Here is a 16251-nt window from a genome sequence, read left to right as displayed (position 1 = left end):
CGAAGCATCGGCCAGATCAGATGCAGTAGGGATGTTCTCTTGATAAGTGTGTGAATTACACAATTGTCGTGTCCCGATGAGCTTAAAACATCTGAATAATAGTTTTGGGTATCGGGGAAAATGTACGGAGTAAAAAGTACATCATTTTCTTTAGGAATGTAGTGAAGTAAAAGTAAAAACCGTCATTTAATTAGGGATGTCAATTAAGAACAAATTCGTATTTACAATGACAGCCAAACCCGGACGACGCTGGGCCAATTGTGCGATACCCTATGGGACTCCCAATCACGACCGGTTGAGGTACAGCCTGGATTCGAACCAAGGTGTCTGTGGTGACGCCTCAAGCGCCTTAGACCGCTGCGCCACTCGTAAGCCCAAGTAAAGTACATATACCCCAAAAACTACTTAATACTTAAGTAGTACTTTCAAGTATTTCACTAAAGTACTTTACACCACTGGACGTGACATAGACAGAGCTGTAGGTGGTGTCGACCAGGGGACAATTGTGCTTGGTGGCGGCTTGGGCCCCGGTGGCCCCGCAGAGAGGGCAGACACACAGCCGCAGGTACGGGCACATCATGTCCCCATCCTGGTTCTTGAGGCTGTGGGACACAAACACCGACTCAGACTCCCCGTTGTGTTTACAGAAGCTGCAGAACTTGCGCTCAAGTGATGGCACCTCCTCCGGCGTGTTTCTCCCACTCTGGCCCCGAGTGCCAGCGGGGGATCTGGACGGTGCTGTAGGGGGCTCGGGACCCTCGGTGCTGCTCGGCCATAAAGGAGCGTCTTCATGCAAGAGGTAGATTTCGGATTCCAGGGGTTCCATTTCGTGCCCTAGGGGTGGTGTCGGCACAGGTGTTATCGGTGACAGCAAGGCTCGCGGCGGAAACTCTTCAAATTCCACAATGGTCAAACTTATCCCGGAGTCATGACCCTCAACGGTTGACGGTTCTGGGGTGAACTTGCCTAACTGCATCTCCCGCACTAGGTCAGCTAACTTCATGTAGTCACGCCACGGTTCGAAACTCATGTTTTCGTAAGGCAGTAGGTCTTGGAGTTGACAAATCATAGCGTTCATACTCCCACTTGTGTTTTTTATAGCCCAACAGACTAGTGTCTGATAACGATCAGAATGTCCCAGAATAAAGAACGTTGGGTCTGAACTGACAACTCAACAAAAGGCAAATTTGACGACGTTCACGTTTTTAAACTGTCAGTGTTTTGTTAATCAGCCAATCAGATGGCGTTGTGCTGAGTCCATGGAACCTGACAACAGCCAATCAAATGGTTTCAAACTGACAACTGATAAATTGGTCAACTATTTGGGATACAATTGTACACCTCAACAATATTAAAAAATATCAGTAAAATAACCGTTAAAATTCAAAACTGCTTTTTTTCTTTTTTTAATATTATTTGATTTCATCTTTATTTAACCAGATTGGCCAGTTGAGAACAAGTTCTCATTTACAACTGTGACCTGGCCAAGATTAAGCAAAGCAGTGCGACACAAACAACAACACATGGAATAAACAAGCGTACAGTCAATAACACAATAGAAAAAAGTATATTTACAGTGAACTTCCTTGCTGTTTACTATGCTTCGACGTCCTTGCTGTTTACTATGCTTCGACGTCCTTGCTGTTCACTACTACCAAAACGATTTTATAACACATTGGAAATGACAAAGGAACAACAACTGAAACAGACAATATTATAAAACATACAATGGAAACGACATAAACAGCCATCCTACTGAAATGACCCGTCCAGGCAGGGACGGGAGTTGGGGTAATCGGGGTTTGGAGAGAGGGATGGGGGACGGAGGGGAATACGGGATCAGAGGAATAGGGAGATGGAGGAATTTAGTTACAGTCACACGCAACAATCTACACAAAAGTCCCTCTGTTATCATATAAGATCAATGATTACCTCAATCACCAATAACGATTTTCCCTTTGGGGATGATTAATAAAGTTACGTTGAAATCAATCGAATTGAAGAAAGATGACAAAGAGGGAAGGATTTAAACAGTTTAGTAACTAGGTCTGCGTGTTAAATGACACCACATTCCCATCCAAAGTATCAACCCAGATTTGAACTGAAAGTATGTGAAGTTATATGGGCCCAACGTTATAATAATAATGCAAGTCTGTATATCACATTTTATTTTGTCACATACACATATTTAAGCATATGTTATTGTGGGTGTAGCGAAATGCTTGTGTTCCTAGCTCCAACAGTGCAGTAGTATCTAACTTTTCACAACAATGCACACAAATCTACAATTAAAATAATGGAATGAAGAAATAAATAAGAAATATATAAATATTATGATGAGCAATGTCGGAGTGGCATTGACTTAAATACAGTAGAATATAATATAGTATATACATGAGATGAGTAAAGCAGCATGAAAACATTATTAAAGTGATTAATGTTCCATTATTAAAGTGATTCATGTTCCATTATTAAAGTGATTAATGTTCCATTATTAAAGTGATTAATGTTCCATTATTAAAGTGATTAATGTTCCATTATTAAAGTGATTAATGTTCCATTATTAAAGTGATTAATGTTCCATTATTAAAGTGATTAATGTTCCATTATTAAAGTGATTAATGTTCCATTATTAAAGTGATTCATGTTCCATTATTAAAGTGATTCATGTTCCATTATTAAAGTGACTAGAGTTCCATTATTAAAGTGATTCATGTTCCATTATTAAAGTGATTACTGTTCCATTATTAAAGTGATTCATGTTCCATTATTAAAGTGATTCATGTTCCATTATTAAAGTGATTCATGTTCCATTATTAAAGTGATTCAGGTTCCATTATTAAAGTGACTAGAGTTCCATTATTAAAGTGATTCATGTTCCATTATTAAAGTGATTACTGTTCCATTATTAAAGTGATTACTGTTCCATTATTAAAGTGATTAATGTTCCATTATTAAAGTGATTCATGTTCCATTATTAAAGTGATTACTGTTCCATTATTAAAGTGATTCATGTTCCATTATTAAAGTGATTAATGTTCCATTATTAAAGTGACTAGAGTTCCATTATTAAAGTGATTCATGTTCCATTATTAAAGTGATTCATGTTCCATTATTAAAGTGGCCAGTGATTCCATGTCTGTGTATATAGTGCAGAAGCCTCTAACGTGCAGTTGAATTGGCATAAAAAAGCTACCACCCGGTTTAAGAGTATAATTTAAGGGTTCTTTTCTTCTCCTCTGCCTTTCCTAATGCTGAGGACATCAGTTTGGAACAGTATGTAGTTACTGTGTTTTGTAGAATGTGTTATAAAATAAATGATCACTAAGGTGAATCTTTGGTTATTGTACATCTCCTCATCTCAGTCGTGTCTCTATGAAACAGTGTATGATACTTAGATTGGAGAGGAAGGCCCATCAAATGGTTGGAGTCATCCAAATCATGCCACTGCAAGCGATACCAGAGCGCCAAGTCTAGGTCCAAAAGGTTCCTTAACAGCTCCGACACCCGAGTCATAAGACTGCTGAACAATTAATCACGTGGCCACCCGGACTATTTACAGTCACACATTATCCGCCCTTTGTTTTTACACTTCTGCTACTCGCTGTTTATTATCAAGGCATAGACACTTCACCCCCACCTACATGTACAAATGACCTCAACTAACCTGTACATTGACTCGGTACCGGTTCCCCCTGTATATAGCCTCATTTACTGTTGTTGTATTCTGTTACTTTTTCTTTTATTGTTTAGTGCCCTACTTTTGATCAGGGGCCATAGGGCTGTGGTGAAAAGTAGTGCACTATATAGGGCTGTGGTCTAAAGTAGTGCACTATATAGGGCTTTGGTCTAAAGTAGTGCGCTATATAGGGCTGTGGTCTAAAGTAGTGTGCTATATAGGGCTGTGGTCTAAAGTAGTGCACTATATAGGACTGTGGTCTAAAGTAGTGCACTATATAGGACTGTGGTCTAAAGTAGTGCACTATATAGGGCTGTGGTCTAAAGTAGTGCACTATATAGGGTTGTGGTCTAAAGTAGTGCACTATATAGGGCTGTGGTCTAAAGTAGTGCACTATATAGGGCTGTGGTCTAAAGTAGTGCACTATATAGGACTGTGGTCTAAAGTAGTGCACTATATAGGGCTGTGGTCTAAAGTAGTGCACTATATAGGACTGTGGTCTAAAGTAGTGCACTATATAGGGTTGTGGTCTAAAGTAGTGCACTATATAGGGCTGTGGTCTAAAGTAGTGCACTATATAGGGCTGTGGTCTAAAGTAGTGCACTATATAGGGCTGTGGTCTAAAGTAGTGCACTATATAGGGCTGTGGTCTAAAGTAGTGCACTATATAGGACTGTGGTCTAAAGTAGTGCACTATATAGGACTGTGGTCTAAAGTAGTGCACTATATAGGGCTGTGGTCTAAAGTAGTGCACTATATAGGACTGTGGTCTAAAGTAGTGCACTATATAGGGCTGTGGTCTAAAGTAGTGCACTATATAGGGCATTGTCTACAGGTGGACTTTGGGTCTTAGTGGTAAAGGTGATCTTTATGCTGAGAATCTTTTTAGACTGGTTAGTTATAAAAGTTTTAAAAAACAAACAAGAAACCACACTGTCTAGATCTATTAAAAAACAAGTATAACACTAAAATAGTAGCTAGCATGGTAAATTACAATGACACAAAAGTAGCTCTGCACACCACGTCATAAAACAGAAGTTATCTTGATGTCAATGGTAATGTTCTTATAATAGTTAATTTAGGCCCGTAGACCTGCATATGTACAGTTAGATTAGAGCATGTCGTTTTAAAGTCAGGAAAACAAGTCTCAAAACAAGACAACACTTCCGTTTTTTCCTCCCCAAAGTAGCAGGGAGAAACGTGGATAAACGTCTAATTCTGCAGTGAGAGTTTGTTGATAAGGGCGGTTTATTAGTAGACACAGTATTAGAGGTTGGGAGGTTTTACAAAATCTCACACCAACATGTAAAGACACAGTTAGTTTGATCACAGACAGACAGAGACATTTACACTTTAAAGTTAAAACAGAAAACTCAAACCCAACATGTTTTGAAAAGAACAAGTGCACGGATATGCAAAAACCACACGTCATAAATACATAGAAATAAGTGGACATTTTTTTTAACCACACGAGAAAAAGTAAAGTTAAAACAAATCACACGATAAACAGGCTATTACACAGTCTACAAACTAGTCAGGCTATTCCAAACGACTTTTAAGCTAAATATCCACACCTAAATCCTCTTACAATTGTCCGCATACAGTGCGCTAGAGACGCTAAAGAAAGTCTGCAAAACAACAGCCTGAAGTCTCTTCAGCGCTTCTCTAGCTCTGGTCCCACCCATCCCGCAACAACAAGTTGACTATGTTAGTAGGTCTAGAGGGTAGCGCAGTAACGGCCTGGACCAGAGCTAGCACTTCTATGACTTGACATAGACCGAGTTGTAGGTGGTTTCCACGCGGGGACAGAAGCGCTTGGTGTGGGCTTGAGCCCCGGTGGCCCCGCAGAGAGGACAATCTATGATTTGGATGACTGGAGTATTCAATCATTTGTTCGGCCTTCTTCTCTGATCTAAGTAGCATACACGGTGAAAAGTAAAAAAAACAAGTAAAAAAACAAACAAGAAACCACACTTCTAGATCTTAAAAAAAAACAAGTATAACACTAAAATAGTAGCTAGCATGGTAAATTACAATGACACAAAAGTAGCTCTGCACACCATGTCATAAAACAGAAGTTGTCTTGATGTCAATAGCAATGTTCTTATAATAGTTATTTTAGGCCTGTAGACCTGCAGATGTACAGTTAGATTAGAGCATATAGTTTTAAAATAATAGTCAGAAAAAACAAGTCTCAAAACAAGACAACCATTCCGTTTTTCCTCCTCAAAGTAGCAGGGAGAAACGTTGAGTTTTGCCTGTTGTGTTTGCAGAAGCTGCAGGACTGGCGCTCCCTCCGGTGTCTTGAAGCGGGTCGCCTTCTTTCTCTCCTTCTGGACCCAGGTGCCCACGGAGGGTCTGGGTGCAGCTGTGGGGGTCTTGGGACCCTTGCCGCTGCTCGGATGTAAAGGAGCGTCTTTACGCAAGGGGACAATTTTGGAAACCAGGTTTTTTTGCAAATAATGAAAAACCACACGTCATAAATACATTGAAATAAGTGAAAAAAGTTGAAAACACACGAGAAAAAGTAAATAAATAAATCAAATCACACGATAAACAGACACAGTCTACAGACTAGTCAGGCTATTCCAAAAGACTTCTAAACTAAATATCCACACCTAAATCCTCTTACAATTGTCCGCATACAGTGCGCTAGAGACGCTAAAGAAAGTCTGCAAAACAACAGCCTGAATGAAGTCTCTTCAGCGCTTCTCTAGCTCTGGTTCCACCCATCTCGCAACAACAAGTTGACTATGTTAGTAGGTCTAGACTAGAGGGTAGCGCAGTAACGGCCTGGACCAGAGTTAGCGCTTCTATCACTTGACATAGACAGAGTTGTAGGTGGTTTCAACCCGGGGACAGAAGCGCTTGGTGTGGGCTTGGGCCCCGGTGGCCCCGCATAGAGGACAGACATACTGCCGCAGGTACGGGCACACCACGCCCCCATCCTGGTCCTTTAGACTGTGGGACCCAAACACAGACTCAGACTCCCCGTTGTGTTTGCAGAAGCTGCAGGACTGGCACTCAGGTGATGGCACTCCCTCCGGTATCTTGGAGCGGGTCGCCTTCTTTCTCTCCCTCTGGAACCGGGTCCCCACCGAGGGTCTGGACGCTGCTGTAGGAGTCGTGGGACCCTCGCTGCTGCTCGGATGTAAAGGAGCGTCTTTACGCAAGGGGGCAATTTTGGAATCCAGGGGTTCCTTTTCGTGCCGTAGAGGTGGTGTCGCCACCGGTGCTATCGGTGACAGCAAGGCTCGCGACGGGAACTGTTCAAATTCCACCATGGTCGAGCATATACTGGAGTGATGACCGTCAACGGTTGACGGTTCTGATGTGAAGTTCCCTTTCTTCATCTCCCGCACTGCGTCCGCTAGCTTCATGTAGTCCCGCCACAGTTGGAAACTCTTATTTTCGGACTCCATTTTCGGTAGGTGTTGGAGTTGATAACTAAACGATGCCATGGTTCAATGAATTGAGAACTAAACTGAATGCAAGTTGGACAATACGCACGCTTTGACCTGTCTGCGTTTTGGAAAGCAGCCAATCAAATGGTGTTGTGCGGAGGCGGTGGGAGGTGACAACAGCCAATCAAATGGTTTCAAACGGACAACTGCGAAATTGGTCATTTTAGAAGATCAACTATTTGGGATACAATTTTACACCTCAACAATATTACAAAAAACTTCAAATATAACTGTTTAATCTATTCTAGGGTCTAAATTGATAGGACTTAGATTATAATTCTTAGTTATAAGAATATGTTTTATAATAGCCCATTTTAATAAAATATCACTTAGCGGGTCGCCTTCTTTCTCTGTTAAAATTCAAAACTGCTTCGACTTCCTCGCTGTTCACTACTACCACCATTAAGTTATTGTAGCATTTCTCCTGGCTCATCGAGTCATTCCAGTAATAGTATTGGTACTGCGGAGTTGGAGGGATGGGTGGAGGGAATGGGGGTGAAGGAGAGGTTGGCGGGTAATGTTTCGGAGGAGGCATGGCTCTTGATCCTCGCCTCTCCGGAGTCAGTACTGGAGTTGCAGCAGTTGGGGTAAGACTGTAACTACCAATTGGATGTCACGAAATTTGGAAGAAAAAGGGGTAAAAAGTAAAACAAAATAAAGAATGGCCTTACTGAAGAGCTCAGTAACCTCAACTGTTATTATTTGTGGAAGATTGTTGTTTTTGCGGACCACCTGCAGTACCCAGCGATAACCACTGATCTAGATATACCACCTGCAGTACCCAGCGATAACTACTAACTACTGATCTAGATATACCTAGATATACCATCTGCAGTACCCAGCGATAACCACTGATCTAGATATACCACCTGCAGTACCCAGCGATAACCACTGATCTAGATATACCACCTGCAGTACCCAGCGATAACCACTGATCTAGATATTTCATCTGGTTTCAGGAACATTACTGGTCAGATACATTTATCCATCTTCCTAGAACCAGTACACTATTTTATAACTTTGTATTGGCTTGTTTTGAAGCATACAATGAACCCTTATTCCCCATATAGTGCACATGTGGCCCTGGTCGAAAGTAGTACATTATATATAGGGAATGGTGCCATTCTCTGTCTCTCTCTCCCCCTTAACTAGTGAGAAAGAGGAAGAGGAGAAAGAGGAAGGGCATGAAGACGCTACAGAACTGGTCTGTGGCCTGATCAGAGAACTCTCCTACCTAAAGTGAGTCTTCGTCTCTTTTCCCTCCTCTCCCTCCATCCTTCTACTGCTTCACCCCTTTCTCCTAGTGATGACCTTTGACCTAATGAACTTTAGAAGTCAGCCTGATCCACCCCACAGATCTCTGAGCTCTGATTGGCTAGATGGCTGTCTGCTCAGATGGACACATAGATAAGAAACTCTCCTTAGTTAACACAGGAGAGGAGGAGAACAAGCCCTCCTCCATCTCTTCTCTCTCTCAATTCAATGTTTCAAGTGAAATAAAAAATGAACAGTAAACATTACACAACATTTCAAAAGAATAAATACTTTTCAAATGTCATATTATGTATATATACAGTGTTGTAATGATGTGCAAATAGTTCAACTACAAAAGGGAAATTAAATTGGGGAAACACACCGATCCATCATCCCAACGCCCCCAAAGGCTCATGGGTAATAGTCTTTACATAGCGGAGGCTCACTTGAAGTTAATTTATATTTATGTTTTGACTTGAATACTCAAGATCAGTTTGAGAACAATGATCCAAAGTATCAACCCAGATGAGAACTGAATGTTTGTTTAGTTATATGGACACAACGTTATAATAATAAAGCTGGTCTATAAATCAAATCAAGTTTTATTGTGTCACATTCACATATTTAGCAGATGTTATTGTGGGTGTAGTGAAATGCTTGTGTTCCTAGCTCCAGCAGTGCAGTAGTATCTAACTATTCACAACAAAACACACAAATCTAAAAGTAAAAGAATATAATTAAGAAATATATAAATATTGGGATGAGCAATGTCAGAGTGGCATTGACTAAAATACAGTAGAATAGAATACAGTAGAATAGAATACAGTATATACATATGATATGAGTAAAGCAGTATGTAAACATTATTAAAGTGATTTATGTTCCATTATTAAAGTGACTAGAGTTCCATTATTAAAGTGATTCATGTTCCATTATTAAAGTGATTCATGTTCCATTATTAAAGTGATTCATGTTCCATTATTAAAGTGATTCATGTTCCATTATTAAAGTGGCCAGTGATTCCATGTCTGTGTATATAGTGCAGCAGCCTCTAACGTGCAGTTGAATTGGCATAAAAAAGCTACCACCCGGTTTAAGAGTATAACTTAAGGGTTATTTTCTTCTCCTCAGCCTTTCCTAATGCTGAGGACATCAGTTTGGAACAGTATGTAGTTACTGTGTTTTGTAGAATGTGTTATAAAATAAATGATCACTAAGGTGAATCTTTGGTTATTGTACATCTCCTCATCTCAGTCGTGTCTCTATGAAACATCTGGCTTTAATAACTAACCAGTCTGAGATGAAGAAGACAGAAGAAACCCTCACACCGCTCGATAGTATCACTGCTCTTCCAGGCCTTCGTCAGAGCTGTTTATAATTTGCATCCTTATTTAGACATTGCCCCGCCCACATCCGTTCAATGCATCGAATGGGGTTGGAGTACAGGGATCACAGGCGTATGTTACCAAACATAACAATGTGCATTTCATCAGTATTCTAATGAAATGTGTACATAAAAGGTATTAAACATGACTGTAGAACCACAACGAGGACGTTAAATGTATTAAACATAACTGTAGAACCACAACGAGGACGTTAAAGGTATTAAACATGACTGTAGAACCACAACGAGGACGTTAAAGGTATTAAACATGACTGTAAAACCACAACGAGGACGTTAAAGGTATTAAACATGACTGTAAAACCACAACGAGGACGTTAAAGGTATTAAACATGACTGTAAAACCACAACGAGGACGTTAAAGGTATTAAACATGACTGTAAAACCACAACGAGGACGTTAAAGGTATTAAACATGACTGTAGAACCACAACGAGGACGTTAAAGGTATTAAACGTGACTGTAAAACCACAACGAGGACGTTAAAGGTATTAAACATGACTGTAAAACCACAACGAGGACGTTAAAGGTATTAAACATGACTGTAGAACCACAACCAGGACGTTAAAGGTATTAAACATGACTGTAAAACCACAACGAGGACGTTAAAGGTATTAAACATGAATGTAGAACCACAACGAGGACGTTAAAGGTATTAAACATGACTGTAAAACCACAACCAGGACGTTAAAGGTATTAAACATGACTGTAGAACCACAACGAGGACGTTAAAGGTATTAAACATGACTGTAGAACCACAACGAGGACGTTAAAGGTATTAAACGTGACTGTAAAACCACAACGAGGACGTTAAAGGTATTAAACATGACTGTAAAACAGCAACGAGGACGTTAAAGGTATTAAACATGACTGTAAAACCACAACGAGGACTTTAAAGGTATTAAACATGACTGTAAAACCACAACGAGGACGTTAAAGGTATTAAACATGACTGTAAAACCACAACGAGGACGTTAAAGGTATTAAACATGACTGTAAAACAGCAACGAGGACGTTAAAGGTATTAAACATGACTGTAAAACCACAACGAGGACGTTAAAGGTATTAAACATGACTGTAAAACCACAACGAGGACGTTAAAGGTATTAAACATGACTGTAAAACCACAACGAGGACGTTAAAGGTATTAAACATGATTGTAAAACCACAACGAGGACGTTAAAGGTATTAAACATGACTGTAAAACCAATATGAGGACGTTAAAGGTATTAAATATGACTGTAAAACCACAACCAGGACGTTAAAGGTATTAAACATGATTGTATAACCACAACGAGGACGTTAAAGGTATTAAATATGATTGTAAAACCACAACGAGGACGTTAAAGGTATTAAACATGACTGTAGAACCACAACGAGGACGTTAAAGGTATTAAACATGACTGTAGAACCACAACGAGGACGTTAAAGGTATTAAATATGATTGTAAAACCACAACGAGGACGTTAAAGGTATTAAACATGACTGTAGAACCACAACGAGGACGTTAAAGGTATTAAACATGACTGTAGAACCACAACGAGGACGTTAAAGGTATTAAACATGACTGTAGAACCACAACGAGGACGTTAAAGGTATTAAACATGACTGTAAAACCACAACGAGGACGTTAAAGGTATTAAACATGACTGTAGAACCACAACGAGGACGTTAAAGGTATTAAACATGACTGTAGAACCACAACGAGGACGTTAAAGGTATTAAACATGACTGTAGAACCACAACGAGGACGTTAAAGGTATTAAACATGACTGTAGAACCACAACGAGGACGTTAAAGGTATTAAACATGACTGTAAAACCACAACCAGGACGTTAAAGGTATTAAACATGACTGTAAAACCATAACGAGGACGTTAAAGGTATTAAACGTGACTGTAAAACCACAACGAGGACGTTAAAGGTATTAAACATGACTGTAGAACCACAACGAGGACGTTAAAGGTATTAAACATGACTGTAGAACCACAACGAGGACGTTAAAGGTATTAAACATGACTGTAGAACCACAACGAGGACGTTAAAGGTATTAAACATGACTGTAGAACCACAACGAGGACGTTAAAGGTATTAAACATGACTGTAAAACCACAACCAGGACGTTAAAGGTATTAAACATGACTGTAGAACCACAACGAGGACGTTAAAGGTATTAAACATGACTGTAAAACCACAACGAGGACGTTAAAGGTATTAAACATGACTGTAAAACCACAACGAGGACGTTAAAGGTATTAAACGTGACTGTAAAACCACAACGAGGACGTTAAAGGTATTAAACATGACTGTAAAACCACAACGAGGACGTTAAAGGTATTAAACATGACTGTAGAACCACAACCAGGACGTTAAAGGTATTAAACATGACTGTAAAACCACAACGAGGACGTTAAAGGTATTAAACATGAATGTAGAACCACAACGAGGACGTTAAAGGTATTAAACATGACTGTAAAACCACAACCAGGACGTTAAAGGTATTAAACATGACTGTAGAACCACAACGAGGACGTTAAAGGTATTAAACATGACTGTAGAACCACAACGAGGACGTTAAAGGTATTAAACGTGACTGTAAAACCACAACGAGGACGTTAAAGGTATTAAACATGACTGTAAAACAGCAACGAGGACGTTAAAGGTATTAAACATGACTGTAAAACCACAACGAGGACTTTAAAGGTATTAAACATGACTGTAAAACCACAACGAGGACGTTAAAGGTATTAAACATGACTGTAAAACCACAACGAGGACGTTAAAGGTATTAAACATGACTGTAAAACAGCAACGAGGACGTTAAAGGTATTAAACATGACTGTAAAACCACAACGAGGACGTTAAAGGTATTAAACATGACTGTAAAACCACAACGAGGACGTTAAAGGTATTAAACATGACTGTAAAACCACAACGAGGACGTTAAAGGTATTAAACATGATTGTAAAACCACAACGAGGACGTTAAAGGTATTAAACATGACTGTAAAACCAATATGAGGACGTTAAAGGTATTAAATATGACTGTAAAACCACAACCAGGACGTTAAAGGTATTAAACATGATTGTATAACCACAACGAGGACGTTAAAGGTATTAAATATGATTGTAAAACCACAACGAGGACGTTAAAGGTATTAAACATGACTGTAGAACCACAACGAGGACGTTAAAGGTATTAAACATGACTGTAGAACCACAACGAGGACGTTAAAGGTATTAAATATGATTGTAAAACCACAACGAGGACGTTAAAGGTATTAAACATGACTGTAGAACCACAACGAGGACGTTAAAGGTATTAAACATGACTGTAGAACCACAACGAGGACGTTAAAGGTATTAAACATGACTGTAGAACCACAACGAGGACGTTAAAGGTATTAAACATGACTGTAAAACCACAACGAGGACGTTAAAGGTATTAAACATGACTGTAGAACCACAACGAGGACGTTAAAGGTATTAAACATGACTGTAGAACCACAACGAGGACGTTAAAGGTATTAAACATGACTGTAGAACCACAACGAGGACGTTAAAGGTATTAAACATGACTGTAGAACCACAACGAGGACGTTAAAGGTATTAAACATGACTGTAAAACCACAACCAGGACGTTAAAGGTATTAAACATGACTGTAAAACCACAACGAGGACGTTAAAGGTATTAAACGTGACTGTAAAACCACAACGAGGACGTTAAAGGTATTAAACATGACTGTAGAACCACAACGAGGACGTTAAAGGTATTAAACATGACTGTAGAACCACAACGAGGACGTTAAAGGTATTAAACATGACTGTAGAACCACAACGAGGACGTTAAAGGTATTAAACATGACTGTAGAACCACAACGAGGACGTTAAAGGTATTAAACATGACTGTAAAACCACAACCAGGACGTTAAAGGTATTAAACATGACTGTAGAACCACAACGAGGACGTTAAAGGTATTAAACATGACTGTAAAACCACAACGAGGACGTTAAAGGTATTAAACATGACTGTAAAACCACAACGAGGACGTTAAAGGTATTAAACGTGACTGTAAAACCACAACGAGGACGTTAAAGGTATTAAACATGACTGTAAAACCACAACGAGGACGTTAAAGGTATTAAACATGACTGTAGAACCACAACCAGGACGTTAAAGGTATTAAACATGACTGTAAAACCACAACGAGGACGTTAAAGGTATTAAACATGAATGTAGAACCACAACGAGGACGTTAAAGGTATTAAACATGACTGTAAAACCACAACCAGGACGTTAAAGGTATTAAACATGACTGTAGAACCACAACGAGGACGTTAAAGGTATTAAACATGACTGTAGAACCACAACGAGGACGTTAAAGGTATTAAACGTGACTGTAAAACCACAACGAGGACGTTAAAGGTATTAAACATGACTGTAAAACAGCAACGAGGACGTTAAAGGTATTAAACATGACTGTAAAACCACAACGAGGACTTTAAAGGTATTAAACATGACTGTAAAACCACAACGAGGACGTTAAAGGTATTAAACATGACTGTAAAACCACAACGAGGACGTTAAAGGTATTAAACATGACTGTAAAACAGCAACGAGGACGTTAAAGGTATTAAACATGACTGTAAAACCACAACGAGGACGTTAAAGGTATTAAACATGACTGTAAAACCACAACGAGGACGTTAAAGGTATTAAACATGACTGTAGAGGACGGTAAAGGTATTAAACATGACTGTAAAACCACAACCAGGACGTGGAAGTCAGTTTTCATAAATCGTCGGGTAGAGTGCAAAAAAAAGCATCAGAGTCATTTGACGTTTTCAACATAACATGAACGTGCATTTATTTATTTTATTTAACTAGGCATGTCAGTTAAGAACAAATGCAAATGTTTAATGACGGACTAGGAACAGTGGGTTAACTGCCTGTTCAGGGGCAGAACGACAGATTTGTACCTTGTCAGCTCGGGGGTTTGAACTTGCAACCTTCCGGTTAGTAGCCGAACGCTCTAACCACTAGGTACGTGGCACTGTTGCACAGTGCGCAGCCTCTGCATTTATAGCTACCATTCCGAAGAGGGCGTAAAAGCGCCTGGTTCACTTCTTTTTGTGGCTGGCAGTTGGCATGGACCAAGTTGTTGCGTAAATTGCGACCTCTCTTATATACAATATGTGGTGGGTTCTTAAATTCAGCTGGCAGAGCTGGGTCCGATGATAAAACATGTGTGTCTTGACAGCATCTCCCACTTTGCGCGAGTTCAAAGTATATGTGGTGGTGAACATTAGTGTTCTTTAGCTCGTGGGTCAATTTTATAGGACTCCATCTCGTGTTTTCCCCATTGCCAAATCAAGCTCCATCCACACACCGTGGAGAGTAGTGGCTTCCTAGAGACCTATTGCGCACCTCCGCTTCTTTTTCTAGGTTGTCCGGAGTGGAGTGGCATATACGGCACAGACTGAAAAACTCGCTTCTTGGAAGTCCTCTTTTTAAATGGCTCAGCGTGGAAGCTGTTCGCCTGTATTAGAGTATTTCTGTCCGTTTCTTTTCTATACAGAGTTGTCAACAGTGTTCCGTTTGATTTCTCAATCCACATATCGAGGTAATGAACACGTTCAGTGTCACATTCCATAGTGAATTTGAGATTGGGGTCAGTGTCATTGAGTAATGCCATACAGTCTGACAGCTCTTCTCCCGTGACCTTTAGATTTGGTGGCATAGAGAAAGTCAAGATATCAGACAGGGGAGGTGACATAAATAATACTCTTTGTAAAAGAGAATGTTTTGGGATTTTCACCCTCCAGACAATATTGCCTAAAGGTCTTAATAATTAAATGCCCGCGCAGATGATGCTGTAAATGTGAACCTTAATACCTCCACTTCATATTACTCTGACGGTTTATCCTGCACAGTACGCGACGATTTATAAAAACTTACTTGACGGGTCATCTCATCGTTGTGGTTTTACAGTATGGTTTAATACTTTATATACACACTTTATTAGAATACTTATGAAATGCACATTGTTATATGTGGTAACATACGCTTGTGTTCCCTCTACTCCAACCCCATTTGATGCATTGAACGGATGTGGGCAGAGCAATGTTTAAATAAGGGTGCAAATTAAAAACAGCTCTGAGCAAGACCTCGAGGCTTAAAGCTTAATGAAGAGCAGTGGCAGGTTTATTATGTTTTCTCATTTTATTCAACTGTTACCAGGCATCTGCAACAAAGACAGCTCACATGTGCGATTGCCTTTTGAATAACTAACCAGTCTAAAGATTTCCAGCATACATATCACCTTTACCACTAAGATCTAAAGTCTACCTGTAGACAATGCCCTATATAGTGCACTACTTTAGACCACAGGCCTATATAGTGCACTACTTTAGACCACAGCACAGGGACACCTCGCAGATAATTAAGACACACA

At 39.8% G+C, this 16251-nt stretch overlaps 2 protein-coding genes across 2 annotated transcripts; both read right to left on the bottom strand.

The window, feature by feature from the left end:
* Nucleotides 1–412: 412 nt before the first annotated feature.
* LOC139370573 (nanos homolog 3-like) lies at nucleotides 413–1078 on the bottom strand. The gene has a single exon (XM_071110147.1). It carries the CDS (start codon nucleotides 1076–1078, stop codon nucleotides 413–415), a length of 666 nt encoding a protein of 221 aa, XP_070966248.1.
* A 5417-nt stretch (nucleotides 1079–6495) lies between these two features.
* Nucleotides 6496–7140, bottom strand: LOC139369560 (nanos homolog 3-like). The gene has a single exon (XM_071108804.1). The coding sequence runs from the start codon at nucleotides 7138–7140 to the stop codon at nucleotides 6496–6498; it is 645 nt and encodes a 214-aa protein (XP_070964905.1).
* Nucleotides 7141–16251: the final 9111 nt, after the last annotated feature.

Source organism: Oncorhynchus clarkii, chromosome 17 (assembly GCF_045791955.1).
Source record: "Oncorhynchus clarkii lewisi isolate Uvic-CL-2024 chromosome 17, UVic_Ocla_1.0, whole genome shotgun sequence".
NCBI classification, from domain to species: Eukaryota; Metazoa; Chordata; class Actinopteri; order Salmoniformes; family Salmonidae; genus Oncorhynchus; species Oncorhynchus clarkii.
This window is presented reverse-complemented; position numbering and strand designations above follow the sequence as displayed.

Excerpts from the sequence above, each read along its gene's own strand:
- LOC139369560 (XM_071108804.1), bottom strand. The coding sequence starts at position 7,140 with ATGGCATCGTTTAGTTATCAACTCCAACACCTACCGAAAATGGAGTCC.
- LOC139370573 (XM_071110147.1), bottom strand. The coding sequence starts at position 1,078 with ATGAACGCTATGATTTGTCAACTCCAAGACCTACTGCCTTACGAAAAC.